The sequence below is a fragment of the Saccoglossus kowalevskii genome, chromosome 4 (genome assembly GCF_978046115.1).
Source record: "Saccoglossus kowalevskii chromosome 4, keSacKowa6.1, whole genome shotgun sequence".
Lineage (NCBI taxonomy): Eukaryota > Metazoa > Hemichordata > Enteropneusta > Harrimaniidae > Saccoglossus > Saccoglossus kowalevskii.
This window is the reverse complement of record NC_140644.1, coordinates 15,561,642-15,579,563: the sequence shown is the minus strand read 5'-3', so window position 1 is coordinate 15,579,563 and position 17,922 is coordinate 15,561,642. Positions and strand designations below refer to the sequence as shown.

The following is a 17,922-nucleotide window of genomic DNA, read 5'->3' as shown; positions in this document are numbered from 1 at the left end:
TTACGATGGTTTCAATGCAACCTGTACGTGTTTCATTTGAGTTTTGAGCTTGGAGTACAAACAATGTCACTTCGACCAGTAGACAGTGATGTTCGACTATTTTCTGAACACTCTACTTCGTAAGTAACACTTTTACGTTGGAAATATATATAGCAAAGCAGTTTAAATTCGACCATAAACCGATCGATCTGATTATGACGATGCAACAAAAACAATTTGACAGTATGCCCAAATGTGAAAACAAGTACTCATTTTCACTATTCCGAAAATCAGAATTACCTCTGGAAGTACTAGTAGAAAATAAGTACAGTGTTCCGTAAATTTACGTGGCGGTGTTGTTTTGTGTGGCGTCGGTGTTTTCCGCTGACCATAATTCATTTATGAATCATTTTTCTAGTTCTAGTTGTGTATAGTTTTTACATATTTGCAAATTCTTGTCTGTATACACTTTTTTTGGAATAATGTCGATTACTATTTTTTTACTTCCGTGTGTGGGGTTCAAACGTATTGTATTTGTCTTTATGCTGTATATTTGTTTTCACTCAAAATATTGACGTCAATGCTATACATAACATACAGTTATAACGTATTAGATGTTGGTAGCAACCAGTTTTACTATTTAATCAAATAGTCATTCAGCTTTGTACAGCATGATTAATGTTGCATACTAGTAGTTGGGCGGTATGAAATGTGCTAGTGTACCATAAAAACAAGTAAGTTCATTCTGTATGAATTCTATAGTTTTTCTGTTTAGAATCACTTTTCTGAAATGCACACACGGAATGTGGAACAGTAAAATATGATTGAATAACATTGGTGTTATAAAATATGAAAACAACTACTAATATTTCTAATACTGCCTGAATTAGTTGAGAGTGATGGAATAAATAGTATGAATGTATAGTCTCAAAATTAGTCAAGGTTGAATTTTGTATTGTTGCTATCGTGCCTTATTGACACATGTCCTATATTGACTTTCACACTTCAGCAATATTTCAAAGACAGGTAAAATTTAAAACTATCACTGTGGAGCAGAATGTGCTCACTCTTTTCGAAACAAACAAACAAACAAACAAACAATTAATCAATCTCAGAGCAGTTTTATGTTTTTGAAATGCATGTGATGTCCAATTCAAATTCTATAGATTATTTCTTCTTACCTGTCATTTCTATACATAAATAACAAAAAAGTTCCAATCGAGTTATGAAACAATGGCTTACAATAGTAATGGAAATAACATACCGAACCGTAAGTCTTAATATAAAAGTCGTATATAGTATATATAAAAAAACACAACTCGACAAAACAATTCACAAGAACAAAACTACTGACAAGTTCACTACACTTCATAGTCGAATCAGTAAAGAAAATATATGGACTCCATGGTATACATGAAGCCATGTCAGGTGAGCCCATCCACATGTAGAGATTTTCATAAATCATTGAGGATCATAATCAAACTATTCCTTTATGAAACGTGATGTCCACATACAAACTTGCTGTATCTCCCCAAAACAACTTTTGAATGTTAATGTTTTCTTTATAGAAAGGTAGGTGAAATTGCTGCAAAGATGTGCATAACTGTGATAGTACATGCAATATCATCTTTTTCTTTCATATAGTTCACTAGAAAGATGGCACTGAATTTAGATTCAAGTCATTGATCTATATAGGAATCAGAAGATACAGATTCTGTAGTTTTCATATTCTTAAGTTCAACTTGACACGAATATTACATAAGACTTATTCCAGAAACAATATATACTACATGTAGCTGCAAACATGATATTAATACATTGTGTGATATATTATTAGAGATCTACAGACACTTATGCATTTAGTGAAAGCTAATATTGGTACTGGTTTTCTTGGAATGGCGTTCTCTGTACGGCATGCAGGAATATTGGTAAGCTCAATGACTCACGGTAAATACTACATGTATATGTGTTGTAACATAAACGTATGTCGTATTACAGCAACTACAAAAACGGTTTGTTAATGGCATACAATAAGGTCTTACAATAACAATATGCCAGTTTTAGCGTTACAATGCTTTAGCCTTCAGTTTTTTTCGTACCTGCGTTTCAGATGTAACCAACAAGATAACATGGAGCAAACTCACTTTTATATACATGCGAGAACGCAATAAACAGAATGTACATTTACCAATATTTGCGTGAAAAATGTTATATCATTTGATAAATGTTTTCCATCCATCAGCTTGGACCTATTTGTCTACTTATAATAGGATTTATCTCAACCTACTCCATGGGATTATTAGCAGATTGTAGTCATCATTTATGCAAAAAGTAAGTCAATCATCATACAACACGAAGTCATGTTCAAACGTCATTGCTGTCAATATGTGGACGTACTAGTAATCTGATATATGACATTGCAATCTGTAATAGATTTTATTATTTGCGAAAGGTTGCCGAGATATCATTGAGAGCGTAAAACCATGTTTGAGTATGGGTAACCCTGATCTAATGCGAGCACCCGGGGGGGGGGTATGCTAGACAATCTGTGTTCTATTTCCACCGTCTTCGCGTTCACTGTGCTGCTGATCTATGGAAGATGGTTCGGAAAAGTGGACGTGAGGAAGGCAGAGAGAATGAAACACTATTCCGGGGCCAAAACCAAGTTGCACTTTTGCTTTTAATGAAATCTCGACGTCCATTTGCGATGTCTATTTCGATTTATATTCAAAAGAGGTAGTAGAAATGTACATATATATTTAGTGACATTTACTAATAAACTAGAGGATTACATGTTGATTTTTCCATTATATTTAACTGTGTAAACCAGGGTAGCCGGGTGTGCCCTTCTCGTGTGATTTCAAAACCTTGTATTTGGAGGGTAACGTAACGCTCTTCGTTTGGATGAAAAAAATATGCCAAATTATTGTTTTCGGCTACGACATGGGGGGAGATCCAATAGCAGTAGCCCGAGTTACCAAATTCCTGGAACCTCCAATGGTAAGAAACAGCAACACCTATGTCTAAGTCGGCAAATGTTTGAATTATGTTAAGTGTATATATTGCTACATTGCTGGGTTTTTTACTGTTGTTTTATTTATTGTTTTCAGGACTAAAAGTGTTTCTCTAGACTATGGTGAAGTAGCATACGAAGCAACGCACCTATCAGCAGCAAAACGATTTAATTCATATGCAAATATAGCCAGGTTAGAAAAGGGTATACTTATCATACAGTGTTATGGAAATAGAAAGGGGCCTCCCGTAGATAATGAATGTACTTTGGTGTTAGAGGGGTAACTTGCCTCGCGTCAACCCACCCCAACAGAGACTCCATGTGAGTCTCTTTCATATATTTATGTTTGGCTAGTTAAAATGTTATTGTTCACCACGGGAAGAGACGCACGTTTTAGTCACCATTTGATTAAAACTCACTTGTTTTCCTATTTGTAGAACACACATCATGCTGTAAAAATTGAAACTCAAAAACTGGTCAAGAATACTTATAAATATTAACTGTTATGACTTTATTTACATGGCTGCATATGTTTTACATAATTAATAAGATGTAAATATACACACATTTTAACTATGAGTTGAATATGGTCGTTATGTAGGTAATATGCAAATTAGCAAATATCTCTGTTTATTTCAGGACAGTCAAAAATAAATTAAATTAAAAAATAGCTTTAACACCCATTATCGGATCATATTGAAATTGTCAAAACCATATCACCTTGTTTCTCTTCAGAATGGCTTCTGCATTCATAGGTATATTAAAAAAACAGTAGAAATGAACGTCAAACATACATATGTGTAAATTATACAAAAGTCATGGTTGATTTATTGGTGTATTAAAACGACTGCCTACACAAGCCCTTTTTATATTAAAAAGCGAAATCAGATAAAACGTGCTCACGTTCATTTATTTTACAAGTGTTGTGACTAACAATGCTAATTTTATACGAACATTAAACCTGTCTTATGAATTTAAAAAAAAAACTGTTATCATATCCAACTTTCTGAATATATTCAACACGACATGTTTAAATCTTTGTGACATATTAGCACATGTTACATTTACTAAATCACTTCAATCACTTCTTATTAATATTAATAAATGGCCTTTTTGTTTTATTTTTCAGGATAACTGTGAATACCTTTCTATTTTTCAGTCAGCTTGTTTTTTGTAGCATTTACATAATTTTTATATCTGACAATATTCAACAGGTAAATAGTAGTCTGTCAATCGACTTATTTACAGATGTTGAGTAATTCTTTAACAACAATTACATGTAGTACAAATGTATTTTTGAAGATGTGCACATATTTTTGTTTTATTTCATTTCATTTTATACATTTATATATTTACAGATCTATATTCAGTTTCACCCAAACCACACACCAGTAGTACAAGTGTTTATGGTTATACTCACTATCGTCATTCTTTTGATTTCCTATATCAAAAACTTGGATGCCTTGGCCATTTATTCTGCTATTGGTAATCTTATACTTATCGTAGGTTCCGTCATCGTATTCGAGGTAATTGTTAGTTTACAGCTCTTAAATTATTCGTACAACATCCCTCCCGCACGCCCTCGGTGCATTGTGGGTGGCCATGTACTAATACCAACATGGTAACAGACACGCTGGATGTACATTTTGAAGGTGCATTAGACTCGTGTGAGTGACGTGTTTAATTCGCATAGTTTGCCCACGTAATGCATGATTAATGTGTTGAAATCAATTTAAGTGTGGGTTTGGATGCGTATATCAATTAATTAATGCACCAGTCACAGATATGTACATCTGTTCCTGGAGATATTATAATTCCTTTTAAAAACACTAAAAAGGTAATTGCGCCCATATGCTTACATATCCAATAAGGTTCTATATTTTAAGTCACGGGAAAAAATGATTTCATTGAACTACCGCCACATTATTAAACAAACCCCGGTACGAATTGTGGTACACATATAATAAGTGATATGAACCATTATGTAGGTATGTGTTAAATAAATAAAGCAGCGATAGCCTGATTTTATGTATTATTTTTAAAACGTACCTTCAATACAACACACCTGAAAATGGAGACCAAGTCGCAAATGGCACATGGTTGTATCGTTGTTTTCCTCTCCAATCTATTTCCCCTAGAAGCCAATGCAAGTTTTAAGTACGAACAACCGTCGCCTTGCTCTTTATTCAATACCTTCATGTATGCATTAGTCTATATTCTCAATTCGCTACCTTCATACACTGAACATTTATCTCTTTATATACTGGTATATAGGTAACGTTGATTGTGAACTTACCCTAATAAATATGTGTATGTCAATAACAAGTATTCCCATGATCATACATTAAATATCACAGTGAATCAAATGTTGATATCGTTTGTATTTATTTTAACAGTACCTTATTGCAGGAATTGTGGAAAACAAGACGGATATAAGTTCCCTGCCGTTATTTGATACTGTCGCCAATTTCCCAATATTTTTTGGGACTGCAGTTTTTTCTTATGAAGGAATTGGTGTGGTAAGTGTGGAAAAAACTAATCTATTAACTTAGGTACGACTATTATTTATTAAATTACATCAGTATTTCTTGAATACATAGTTCAGATCGGTCGACTGAATCAATAGAACAGTCATGACATTCATGTTCACTGAATACCAATATATGTTTAAAACCGATTTAATATATTTTGAACTTAACTTAATTGAATTTATATTGACATTATTGCGTCCAGTCAACGTAAAATAGATACTGAACAATCACCTGAGTAACAAAAATTTGGAAGTTGTTGGGAAATAGCAATATTTTGACTGTATATGACGAGAAGGTTCATTGTTTAAATTGCGAAATTTGAACATTTCTTGCCATTCCGCCACGTTATGGTGCGAAACAAATGGTGCTCATTATCACATTTTTTTTACTGATCAACAAAAACCTATTGCTGGTATTCCCCATGAAGACTATCTACATCTTGTTTCGCAACAACTGCAGAAGGCCTCCAAATCTGCTGGAATAGATTAATTGGTTACTACTCACAGTCACAATAATTATTGATATTAAAATATCATGATTTTCATTAAATATAATTGTTAAAATATAAACAATCCAGTATTACCATCATAAAATTTTACATATTAGAATCTAATTCTATCTTGGAATGTCTTTCTCTTCCAATAACAAATTCAAAGTAAATCAGCTGATGATAAAAATAAAGTTTTGTTTAAAGACTACTTTATCCGTTTAACTATTTGTTCATGTGTAATGATTTTTGTAATTTTCAATACTTCGCCCTGTATTTTATATAATGTGTAACATATTGAATATACAAAGTGTACTATTGTAAATTTACAATGAACTAATTCATAATATTCATTTGTCTTCAACATTGCTGCGTATTACAAATGTTGTTCGCATATGTAATACTGAGTTAATAAACCGTAATTGACGGCATATACAGTTATGGTTAAAACATGTAATAACATATGATACCAACAACAAATGTAATCAAGTTTTACCAACCACAAATGTAATGACCAAAAATACCCTGTTTAATTTTCGTTTTAACATATATATTTTCTGTACTTTATTCATTATCTATCCAGCGTCGGTCCGACCATGGTTGATAACAATAATAACTATTAAATTTATTATTAACTATCCATTATTCAAAGTTAGGTATATAACTTAAAATAGTCCATACATGTCGACATCAAATAATTTTCTCGATTAGCCAACATTTCATCAACCTATACCGATTTATTAAAAAAATGGGAATATTTATTAGGATATTTGTATTATAAGAACTTTGTGTATGCTGTGCATGTTTTTGTGCTTAAACACGATGTCACTGCCTGTCTATACGAATATCTTATTAATATTTGAATATTAGCTAATTTAAAACCAATTAAATGTTTTCATGTACTTTATTTGCCCCAATAAACTGTAACTTGATATATTTATGAATATTATGTGGACTGTATAGGTAACCAAGAACTAGAATATATTTGATAGCAATACGGCGCAATAAGGAAACGAAACCGGCAAATTAAGTATATTATTACATTTGTGGCTTAGAAGTTACTACATTTTATAATATGTTTATTCTCATTAGAAATTACCTCACAAACTTATATTATAATAAAACGAGAAAGAGGGTTAGAACATATTAGTCAATTGAGCAACTAATAGTAGTCTAGTTAAACTTGTGTTAAGTTATACTTTATTTTGTAACGTATTGTAGGTACTGCCAGTTGAAAATAAGATGAAGCACCCCCGTCACTTTAAAAAGACTCTCCATATTTCTATGGCAATAGTGACGATTCTATATATTTTTATGGGTACGCTGGGATACATGCGATTTGGTTTAGATGTCAAAGATACTATAACACTCAATCTTCCCCAAGACCAAGGGTAGGTACCAACACAATGACATTTATACAAACAAAATTGAGGTATTTCCTTAAAGGCTAATATTCTTTGCGTGTCATACCATATCACGATCTGCAATAGATCATGTAAAAAAAATGTCCGAGTGAGTTGTCTAATCCGCCATTTTGCTCAACCTAGTTCGTATTTAGCTGTACTGCCTCTACTGATGTAATATCATTCACCCCGCATAGTCAATTACTTTATGTTGCGTTACGTGACGCTATCGAACGTTATGTTATTTTTTTTACAATTTTACCTACTGTAAGTGTGTCAAAAACAGGACTTGGGGTAACACTTACAAATCAGCACCAAAGATTATAATCAGTAAGCTTAAATTATTGACAACATTTCGTCGATTTCTTTACTTGCATGAAGCAGCATCTCTGCAGAAATTCGTAGTCATTAATGTACCTGTAAACACCCCTCACAACCACCTCTTCCATTCATCTAAACCCCAAACTAAAACTTTAAATATACTAGTAATATATTACTATCGCGTATACCATTGCTCCGGTACGACAAACTGCGTAGTACCCAATTCCATGATGTAGCGTTTTCATTTGATAAAGTCAGAACATCATTCATCATTTTTGTTTGTTATTTGTGTTCTTGAAATTGTAATTGTAATGTTAATCGTTAATCTTTAACCAGGGCCATCCTTTGTTTGTTGTTCATTAGTTCGTGTTCTTCACGGACTGTGAATATGGGTAACCTTTCCCCAGGGTCATCTGCGGTTGTTACCTCCAAATTTCAATCTCGTATGATGAATTGTACATACAACAGCAAACAGGCAAATACTACATTCAAAATGATACACAGCATTCGAACTCACAATCACGACAATCGCCTCACCACTGCCTACCATCTATGATGTTATTTCAACTGAGTGATATTGTTTTTAATTAAACGCTATAAATAAAAATATAAATGTTGTACTGATACAGCATGTTGATGAAAAAATTAGATTTGAAGTGTACTGTGGAAAACAACGTTTTTTAGCTCACGGTAAATCATAATCCGATGTAATCACAAACATACAATGTCAATCAGCAATATCAAATATGACCATCAATATTTCAACTGTGTTTGTTATAATATCAGTATCTCATATACATTACTTAATGTTCTGCACATTTATTTCAGACTTTACATATCCGTGAGAATCATGTTATCATTAGTTCTTGTTGTCAGCTATGCAATACAGTTCTATGTTCCAATACAAATTACGTGGCCGACGCTGAGAGGGTTGTTACAAGAGAGATTACAAACATTTGGCGAATACGTCTACCGAACAATACTAGTTCTTTTTACATGTAAGTAGATGCGTGAGCAAGGTCTTAAATACGTTGAAGGGACACAGCCTGAGTAGATTGTTTAAAGAGGAATCGTCAGAGTATTTGTGGAATAATTGAGTATATACAAAGCAAATGAAAAAATACAAGATTGAAGTACATAAAAAAAATGTAATATAACAAATTAAATGTAATATAACATCCAAGATTTGTAATGATACTATGCTGAAATATTCAAACAAACCCCTATACATATATTTGTTGAACTCCTTTACATTTGTTTTGTTATTAGTGGCGGTTGCGGCAGCCATTCCACAACTGGCTCTCTTCATCTCATTGGTCGGATCATTCACAGGAAGTGCTCTGACGTTGATATTTCCTGCAATCCTGGACGAGCTTACATTTTATAGCAGTTACGACACCACACGTGCAAAGCGACGACTCTTTAAAAATTTGTTCGTTATTTTGTTTGGGGTAATTGGGTTTATATTTGGAACTGCCGTGTCAATATTAAATTTGATTGAAGTGCTTAGTTCAGCGAGCACTAATTGTACTCCACCCCCAGTAAATTTGACAATGATAAATATAACATATATGATCCCTTAAAAACAGATCGTCATTAGCATTTGCTGCTCACAGATAATAAGATAATAAATATGCATGAAATGTTTTTGTTCTTGGGTCAATATGTTACAGTTGTCCAAACAGCAAGCTTAAATGAATTAATCACGAACTTTAATTTAATTGTAATTTATGTTTATGAGCGGCGATTTGTGTAAGTTTCAGAGACTAATCCCTACTTTTTTGCGTCTGAAACCGGATATAAGAGACAGTAAATGATGTATCACGTGACTTTACAAAAGCAAATGTATTAAACTTGTGTAATAATTATTATTTGCGAATTTATATTGGTGGGAAAGGGGAAAGTCGAAACTCGAGTGCCAACGTAATTGTCTGACAATTACAGGCAAATATAAAATTATCGCTACTCTATTAATATAGTTCGAACGCGACCGTGATCTTCTGTGCATGGCATTCTGTTGCCTACGTTTAATACGCCCATGTGAAAGCTGGCGTTATCACTAATGACAATGGCATGGTTGAGTAGGTGGAAACCAATGGGAGATGTATGCGTGTTTAAAGGAAACCTGCTTCTGTTTCACAACATTGTGACCAGTGGGAAACGTTTTCCACATCTCTGCAGATTGTTTTTTAAATAACAATTTATTGATTTTTGGTTGATCTATTTGAACAACGAACCAGAAAAGTCATACTAAAAACCTTATTTTTTTGATAATCGCGAATGTATGCCCAAATCATGTGAAACAGGCTACCTTCTTTTCACTTTAAAAACAAGTATACAATGTCATGTTTGGTATAATATCAATACAACTACTAATTTGGTTATTTGAGTTAGACAATTATTCCTTTCATGGAATAAACACAACTTGCTTATATATGTTCAGTAAATTGTTGTCATTCGTGTTGAGATATGGTTAACGATTCGATCGGACTGTACATCGTACTGTACAAATGTAAGTTTGTTCATTTTGTCTCATTGCACGCCATTATCCGGATGCACACACCATTTACTTCGGATTTAGAGTTAAATTTTGGGACTTAATCGCTGTAATATATAATAACAATAGAAGATTTATTTGTCACTCTTGCTTGGAGAATTGAAGCAACACATTTTTTTTGAATGCATATTTTTTAACATTTTCTAGTTGTTCAGTTAATTTCTTTTTCGTTGCATGGAAATTGTGTTGTGCCCATAAAAACAAAATAATTTGTGCAATCGTTGTTTGAGGTACTTAAAATACGTATGCAAACCAAGTCAAGACACGTGTGTTTAAAGCGAACCTAAATGCGGCCTTAATTTATAGTTGTGTATATTCTAAACTGTATTCTAAATAATATTGCAGTGGTTTAATTTTGTTTTAATTATAACTGTAGCTTGGATAGGCATTTGAAGTGCTTGCCATGGAGGCCATTCATGGAGGGGAATAATTAACAAACGAACATATTTAACATCCGGGTACTTTTCAAAGCTATGACGTTTTAGTATCTGATCGCATTCGTATACGCCATTGTACATAGCCGTTCATGCTGCCAAGCGTTGTGTACTATTAGTATAAACTCAACTTTTATATGCGCAATGTGCTTTTTAAAACTTGGGTTAGAGCCTTATGCGTTTGAACCACAATATTCTGAGAGTGAAAGCCCAATTGCGTTAAAGTACCGTACTTCCCCGATCGTAAGCCCCTCCCGAGTATGAAGCCCATCCCTATGTTTTTACTTGGTATTTATCGAGTTGAGGGCATTCACGATTATAAGCCCAGAGTGTTTTTACTGGGCGTCGACAATATTCTTTAAAATATGCGTGTAAAAGGTGTGTTTCATTTCATAATAATCGTGATTGGCATGTTAGTTTGGTTCATGCTTTTAGTTTTATGTGCATGGCGAACGTACACAACGTGATTCGCATCGTTTCTATTCTGTCATTTACTAAGGATGAACATCATGTTGCAATTCTGGAATAATCCTATTTCTTTGAGTAGTAGCTTTCGAAAAGCCAAAAATGTGATCGTCAAGGCGTGTACCTGGTTATTGGGCATGGTTTACTTTGAGACTATCATGAAAGGCCTAGGGTTTGAACGATGAGACATGTTGGCGACCGAGAAAGGTGTTTGAATTCTTCCTCCACACTCAGTTTACTCACGGTTACTAATAACCGTCGTTTATATTTCGAAAATTGCGAATCGCCAGTTTTTAGGGAAAAAAATCATCGTTTTTTCGTTGCAATCAGTGCTACAGATCGCATTTTAACATTGCGGTAATTCACTTCCGCATTGCGCTAAAAAATCATCGTCAATAATCGGAAAATTTCATCATTACGACACATCATTTTGATTGGTTAATGAAAGACATGACCTGTTATGTCAAAGGAAGTTGTTCCAGGTCAAATCGTGCTGAAAAACCTCATGGTGGAAAATTGTTTTGCGTCGAGCGTTTGCGTACGATCGAAAACATACCAAAACGAAAATAATGATAAATACCTTCGTCCACTGTTTCCTCACAGACCCAACCCATTATTTCACCGTAAATTCATACGGTATGTAAATCGTATTGTAATAAAATGTGTGTGTTTTTTATTAACATGTTTGTTTCTTCATTGTAAGTATCGTTCAAATCAATGACGCATTTTTTTTCAAAAATAAGTATTATTTTCCCAAGCCCGGCGTGGTGAACGAATATTTTTTTTGGATAATTTTTCGTTGTTTGCAAGATGGTTACAGTGTTTAACCCCAAAACAAAATCATTTTTTCTGAGTTGGTCCTCGAGTACAAGCTCATCCCTTACTTTTCCTTTACGTGTTCATGCCTCCAGGCTTATGATCAGGGAAGTACGGTATACTGTGACGATTCAGATCAGTCCAGTGTGAGTGATGAGAGTATATCGTCGACGATGCCCCTTGTTCGGATGAAAGTTTTATTTCAAATTACACGGAAGTCTGTGAACAATCTGCTTGGTGTTCCTGTGACACTTGTCCCATGATTTGCCAGTGCAGCCCCGTGAATACATGGACGAAAATGTTTCCACCACCACCCTACGAACTCAAGATTGCATACTCCAGCATCCATATATTGAATAATTTGCACGCCGCACAGTGCAGTACTGGAAACAGCATTTATTAGACAGTTAGACAAAAAAACAAAACAAAATGCCTGTCTCGATCAATCGAGACATCCATAATGTTTGTATGTTGATATGCTTGTAAATAACATTAACGTAAAAGTCGAAACAACCTAGACTAGAAGTCAATTCACCAGTCCAGCCAGCTATGGCTCCCTAAGTTGCTTATATTTAATCAGATACTGTTTCGTCATCATGCTTTGTTACCTTACCTGTTTATACCTCATGAGGGCGTTTTTTATGGCAAGATGGCGCAAACGGAAGTCCTTCGCAGGTTTATGGTTTCTCATATTTAAATCATCATAACTCTGAAGATAATCATTTTTTTTAATTTTTTTTTCAAATTTATAATCAATATACATAACTTGATAAATACAAACGCCAAAATAGGCTCTATTTAGTTCCCCTTTAAAGACATGTTCAATAAGGTCAGCTAATCAATATGACAACTTTAAACTTAACGGGAGATATGAGTTATTAATTAGTATTTCAATATTGAATTGAAAAAAGTATGATTATAACATAACATACCATAAGTCATTGTAAGTGTGTGGAATACTTACATATAATCTCTGTATATTTCAGTTTTGTGTTCCACATACTAGCAAGACAGACTCCATGTTATGATACTAATATTTACTCTCCTTCAAAATTAAGTAAAGTTACAATTATGCAAGCAAATTTGAATTTTTTTAATTTTAAATAAACTTCCGTGGGAAATGTGCCAGATATCGCATGCTATGTTGTTTACTTAACTCGTCGATCTTTTCATTTCAAGTACAACAGGTTTCTTCTTCCACAGAATGTATCTAATTGCAAATTCATGTAAATTTACAAGAAAAATGTGAGAAATGCAAATTTGATGAACTCTATTCAGAAACAAACACAGTTATATTTTAATAGCTGTGCAAAAGTGAGCATAACTTGGGCTTCAGTAGAATTGCTGGATCTCCAGTTGACGCTTTCTTCAAAGCATGTCCAATTTATTCATTCCATGCAAATAACCTGTCTATATGCTTGGATTTCCTGCATGTTTGCTGAAATTAACATTTTGATCACTAGTAATGTATTTACATTACAGAAGTATATTCACACTAAGTGATGGACCATGCTGTGGGTGGTTGGATTGTCAACACAATTGATATATAAGTTATTGTCTGCTTGATATTTAACTAACTACATGATATTTAAAATAATTGATAATGTCCAGGTCTCACTTCCGGTGTGGGCCGGGAACCCCCCTCCCCACACACAAAGAGTTCGTTTGAATTGTGGTTGATGATAATATTGTATCAATCTTTATTTCGATGAGGTTTATATTACAACATATAGAGGGGTAAAAGGCATACATTCAATAGGAGTGAATAATGCTCTCATACATAAAAACGCCTTGATACATGTTAAGTTACAAATTATTTTCATGAATATATTTTGTGTACGGCTACATTTGAAACGCAGGAAGACTGTACTCAAATGTATATAGCTGAGTCGGCCCCGGCAATTGAACCACTGTACCATCGCCCATCTCAAACTCATCTAAATTGTATTCAAGAAACAATAAATCTTAACAAAAACTATACAGGCATAACATAAGATGCTCAGATTTTAAACAAGATATGGATTAGACAAGGTTGGAAATAATTAATGATAGGAATATAATGAATATTCTCTGAGTAAAAGATCTAACCTATGTAACAGTTTATGGATGTGAAAGGTAACACGGGCAAGTGACATACTCCCAAATAGTTTAAATAGGCAAATTATCTGTCTGTTAATGAGAAAAAACTAATTCTGGGTATAATAGTGCAGCGTGTTCTTCAATGATTTACAGATAACACAACAGTTACTACATGACATTTAAAAATAATTGGTTAATGGGTAAAAACTAATTCTGGGTATAAGAAAAAGGAAGAACCTGGGTCGCAATAATATTCAAAATACTAGTGTGATACAATGTATTCACGTGTATCTTACATGTATGCATGTATGCCCCGTCATGATGGGAACATCAAAAAAGAAAACTTTTATTTTAGTGATTCATGTGTATACCCAATTTCATCCTGAATTTATATATATATATATATTACATAACCAACAATTTTACCAGCAGCCTTTTAATGAATCTAACTGAAAACGCATGTAAATTCATAAAGAAATTGAAAGTAGCAAATCATGGACACATAATGGGAAGTCAGAAGGTAAAATAGTAACAAAGGTAGAATATATTAGATGTTATAACGCAAATTAAAATTTCCTATGCTCAAATTATTGATTTCGTGTCATCCAGCTACCATTTTGTTTCTTGGCATGTTAAGATGGGGTCAAAGTTGGTATACACCAAATTTTGGTTCACCAGACGAGAATCAAATGTGTTCACTAACTGTGTTTTCCAAAAACGCATTTCATTCTGTGTTTATTAAACATGACTAATTTTACCCAACATTAAAACTGTAAAAGTATATTCGGTGATCGTACTATCTAAGTATTACTCACTCGGGGGAATAATAATAGATCAGTTGGGTAAAAATGAAGGCATTGAAAGGACATGCGCGTGCTGTTTTCAGGCACCGTGACATTTTCAACTCTTCCTATCTAATACTTTTATTGCTGTTTTTACGTACGTTAATAACAGTTGATGGTTTTCACTGGTGAAACTATACCAATTCGCCATACAGATAGTCATTGTCGGCTGTCAGTTGAATACAACACCACATAAAATGTTTCTTTATTATCCACCATGATCCTAAACAAGCCTAAGTGTTTCATTCATATTATTTGTAGCTGAGCAAAGGTCTATGGGTATCTGAGCAAAGGTCTAATGGGTATCTGAGCAAGAAAAAGCCATTTTGCATAAATAATACTACAGCGTGTTCTTCAAAAATTCACAGATAACATAGCAACTGATTATAAAGGTGTGTTCACAGAATAACATTTATTTGTATTTATTCGTTCAAAATAAAATAAATACGAAGACAGTTTGTTAATCTGGAGACTGTGTTTGAAAGAGTATAATTCAGTCATTCACACTTTCCTGGTACAGATATACTGATGCATTACCACTAAATCTTCACCAGGATGTTACCAGGATTTTATTATAATTATTATGATTAGAGTATAAAGTTACATTATTGGTCAAATAAATCACTTAGTTTTGTGGTTACATTGATTATTACCAGAAAAGCTGTACATTCCAATAGTATTCTCCAGTTTGTCGCACAAGTGGCTGAATATAAATTGCTTTACTTTTTTTTTGCATAACTGAATGTTACTTTATGGTTAATATTTTTAGAGAATATCACTCATTCTTTTTATACCAAACCTCGCAGAAATGACTGTTTAATAGTTATAAACATCCTTCATCAAAACTAAGACACGAAATATAATATTATAATTATTTTGGGTTTATTCTTCAAATATTTATGTTAATTATTAATTAAGTGCGCATATTTGACTCAGTGACGAACACGGGAGATATGACTGCGGAAATGAACGACACTATGGAAGAAAATAATATTATTAAGTTAATTATATAATATCTTAAAATATACATGTCTTTTAATGGAAAAAACCCTGGTGTCTTTATTTTATGCATTTGGTATATAGTTGCTTGCAGATCAACACCGTGTGCATTGGAGTTGGAGTGCACATTTCTGTATGAATGTTTGAACCATTCAGTAAAAATGCATATCTGTCATAAATTGTGGCAGAACATTTTCAATATAATGGTAATACGTTGAGGTCGACTATTTTAGTTAGCCCTAGATTAATTCAGGATGATAAATATGTATTTTTCAATATATTATTAGACCGGACGGGTCTGAACAGCGATATTTGATATGTTTATGATTTTAGTGTTAGGACAACGTTTTTTTTATGTGTTGTATTTTCTTTAATTTCTCCGAAATATATACTGATATGGAATCGAAATATTCGATTGAATATAAAATTTGAAAGAACTTGAATGCACATAATTAATAATTACAGATCAGTAAGAAAATGTATAGTACAAAGTACAAATATATATACCTAATGTACGCATTTAATTGGTCTAATTTTTAAATAAATATAGAGCGTACAAATATGAATACACCTAAGAATGCACTTTTTTAATTACACCAATTTTAAAATTTAAAATAAGTATAGAATGTTCATATTCGAATGCACAACTCGGGGTTTAACTAAATATTCGAATTTTATTTAGTATGTAAATATATAAAGTGCCAATACACCTGTTTTATTTTATATATGACTGTTGGCGTTGGTCTTAAGATTCAGTCAGTGATTCACTTGGTCACATTCAGTCCGTGATTCACTTGGCCACATTTAGTCAGTGATTCACTTGGTTACATTCAGTCAGTGATTCACTTGGTCACATTCAGTCAGTGATTCACTTGGCCAAATTCAGTCAGTGATTCACTTGGCCACATTTAGTCAGTGATTCACTTGGCCACATTTAGTCAGTGATTAACTTGTTCACATTCAGTCAGTAATTCGCCTGGCCACATTCAGCCAGTGATTCACTTGGCCACATTCAGTCAGTGATTCAATTGGCCACATTCAGCCAGTGATTCACTTGGCCACATTCAGCCAGTGATTCACTTGGCCACATTCAGTCAGTGATTCACTTGGTCACATTCAGTCAGTGATTCAATTGGCCACATTCAGTCAATGATTCAATTGGCCACATTCAGTCAATGATTCAATTGGCCACATTCAGTACATTCAGTAGATTATGTATACTATACATAATATAATAGCCACCTTTTTTGAGCAGTATAACATTTAACATTTAACTTTTTCTCCAGCAATATTTATTATTCTACAAATGAAATAACGATTTCAAATGTATCATTATTTATATCACTTAGAGTGTATTGCGTCATGAGGCCACGGGTCAAATATTAACCCCAAACCCCAATAATAATTAATAATTTCACAACTTGTTACTTAGATAGTTTGAAGTTGCACAATTCGCGTAACACATGAACAATTTGGCCAGATGGTCACCGATATTGTCCAATATAATTACATGCATATATTATTAGAGACAAGAATGCACACCGGGAACATATAACGCCATGCATGGATTACATAAAACAATGGTTTAAAAGGTATAACAACAAATATGCTTGGTATGGTATCTCGTCCATGCAATAGTTCAGTGATAAACGCGGCCTTCACAACGGACCAATGCGAATACCTGGTTAAAAATGTACTACACACACCACAACAAAGTCTGTGAGAGGGACAGTGAACATTCTTCACTCTTTACGTGCATATTTGTAAAATATTACAACTAACAATAAAATAATAGTTAACAAATTAATAAGTTGGAGTGTAAAAAGTATGTATCTTTAATAAAAAAACATTAATTTTAACATCGGTGTCGATTTGTAACAGCCATTGCTGAAATATGGAAACTGAAAGCGAAATGTCAAATACTAGAGGCAATTTTAGAGGCTAAACCTCCCTACGATGACCTCTCACTGATTAATGTATGTGTCATGTACCATAA

General features: G+C 33.4%; 1 protein-coding gene across 2 annotated transcripts; it reads left to right on the top strand.

Annotated features, from left to right (window-relative positions):
- On the top strand, positions 1-9,602 carry LOC102800503 (proton-coupled amino acid transporter 1-like). 2 transcript variants are annotated; one of them, XM_085498510.1, is made up of 10 exons: positions 1-119; positions 1,817-1,907; positions 2,222-2,310; positions 3,090-3,185; positions 4,122-4,206; positions 4,351-4,518; positions 5,389-5,511; positions 7,232-7,401; positions 8,563-8,732; positions 9,004-9,602. In XM_085498510.1, exons 1-10 carry the CDS (start codon positions 64-66, stop codon positions 9,315-9,317), a joined length of 1,362 nt encoding a protein of 453 aa, XP_085354636.1. In that variant the 5' UTR covers positions 1-63; the 3' UTR covers positions 9,318-9,602. The 2 variants fall into 2 exon arrangements, with proteins under 2 accessions (XP_085354636.1, XP_085354637.1); XM_085498511.1 differs by lacking the exon at positions 1,817-1,907 and having other exon boundaries at positions 6-119.
- The last annotated feature ends 8,320 nt before the right edge of the window (positions 9,603-17,922 follow it).

What these genes read in the sequence shown, in the direction of transcription:
- LOC102800503 (XM_085498510.1), top strand. Translation starts at nt 64, where the DNA reads ATGTCACTTCGACCAGTAGACAGTGATGTTCGACTATTTTCTGAACAC. An exon ending in TATCTGACAATATTCAACAG is followed by an intron (nt 4,207 to 4,350) that starts GTAAATAGTAGT and finishes ATATATTTACAG; the next exon opens with ATCTATATTCAGTTTCACCC. An exon ending in GTTCCGTCATCGTATTCGAG is followed by an intron (nt 4,519 to 5,388) that starts GTAATTGTTAGT and finishes TTATTTTAACAG; the next exon opens with TACCTTATTGCAGGAATTGT.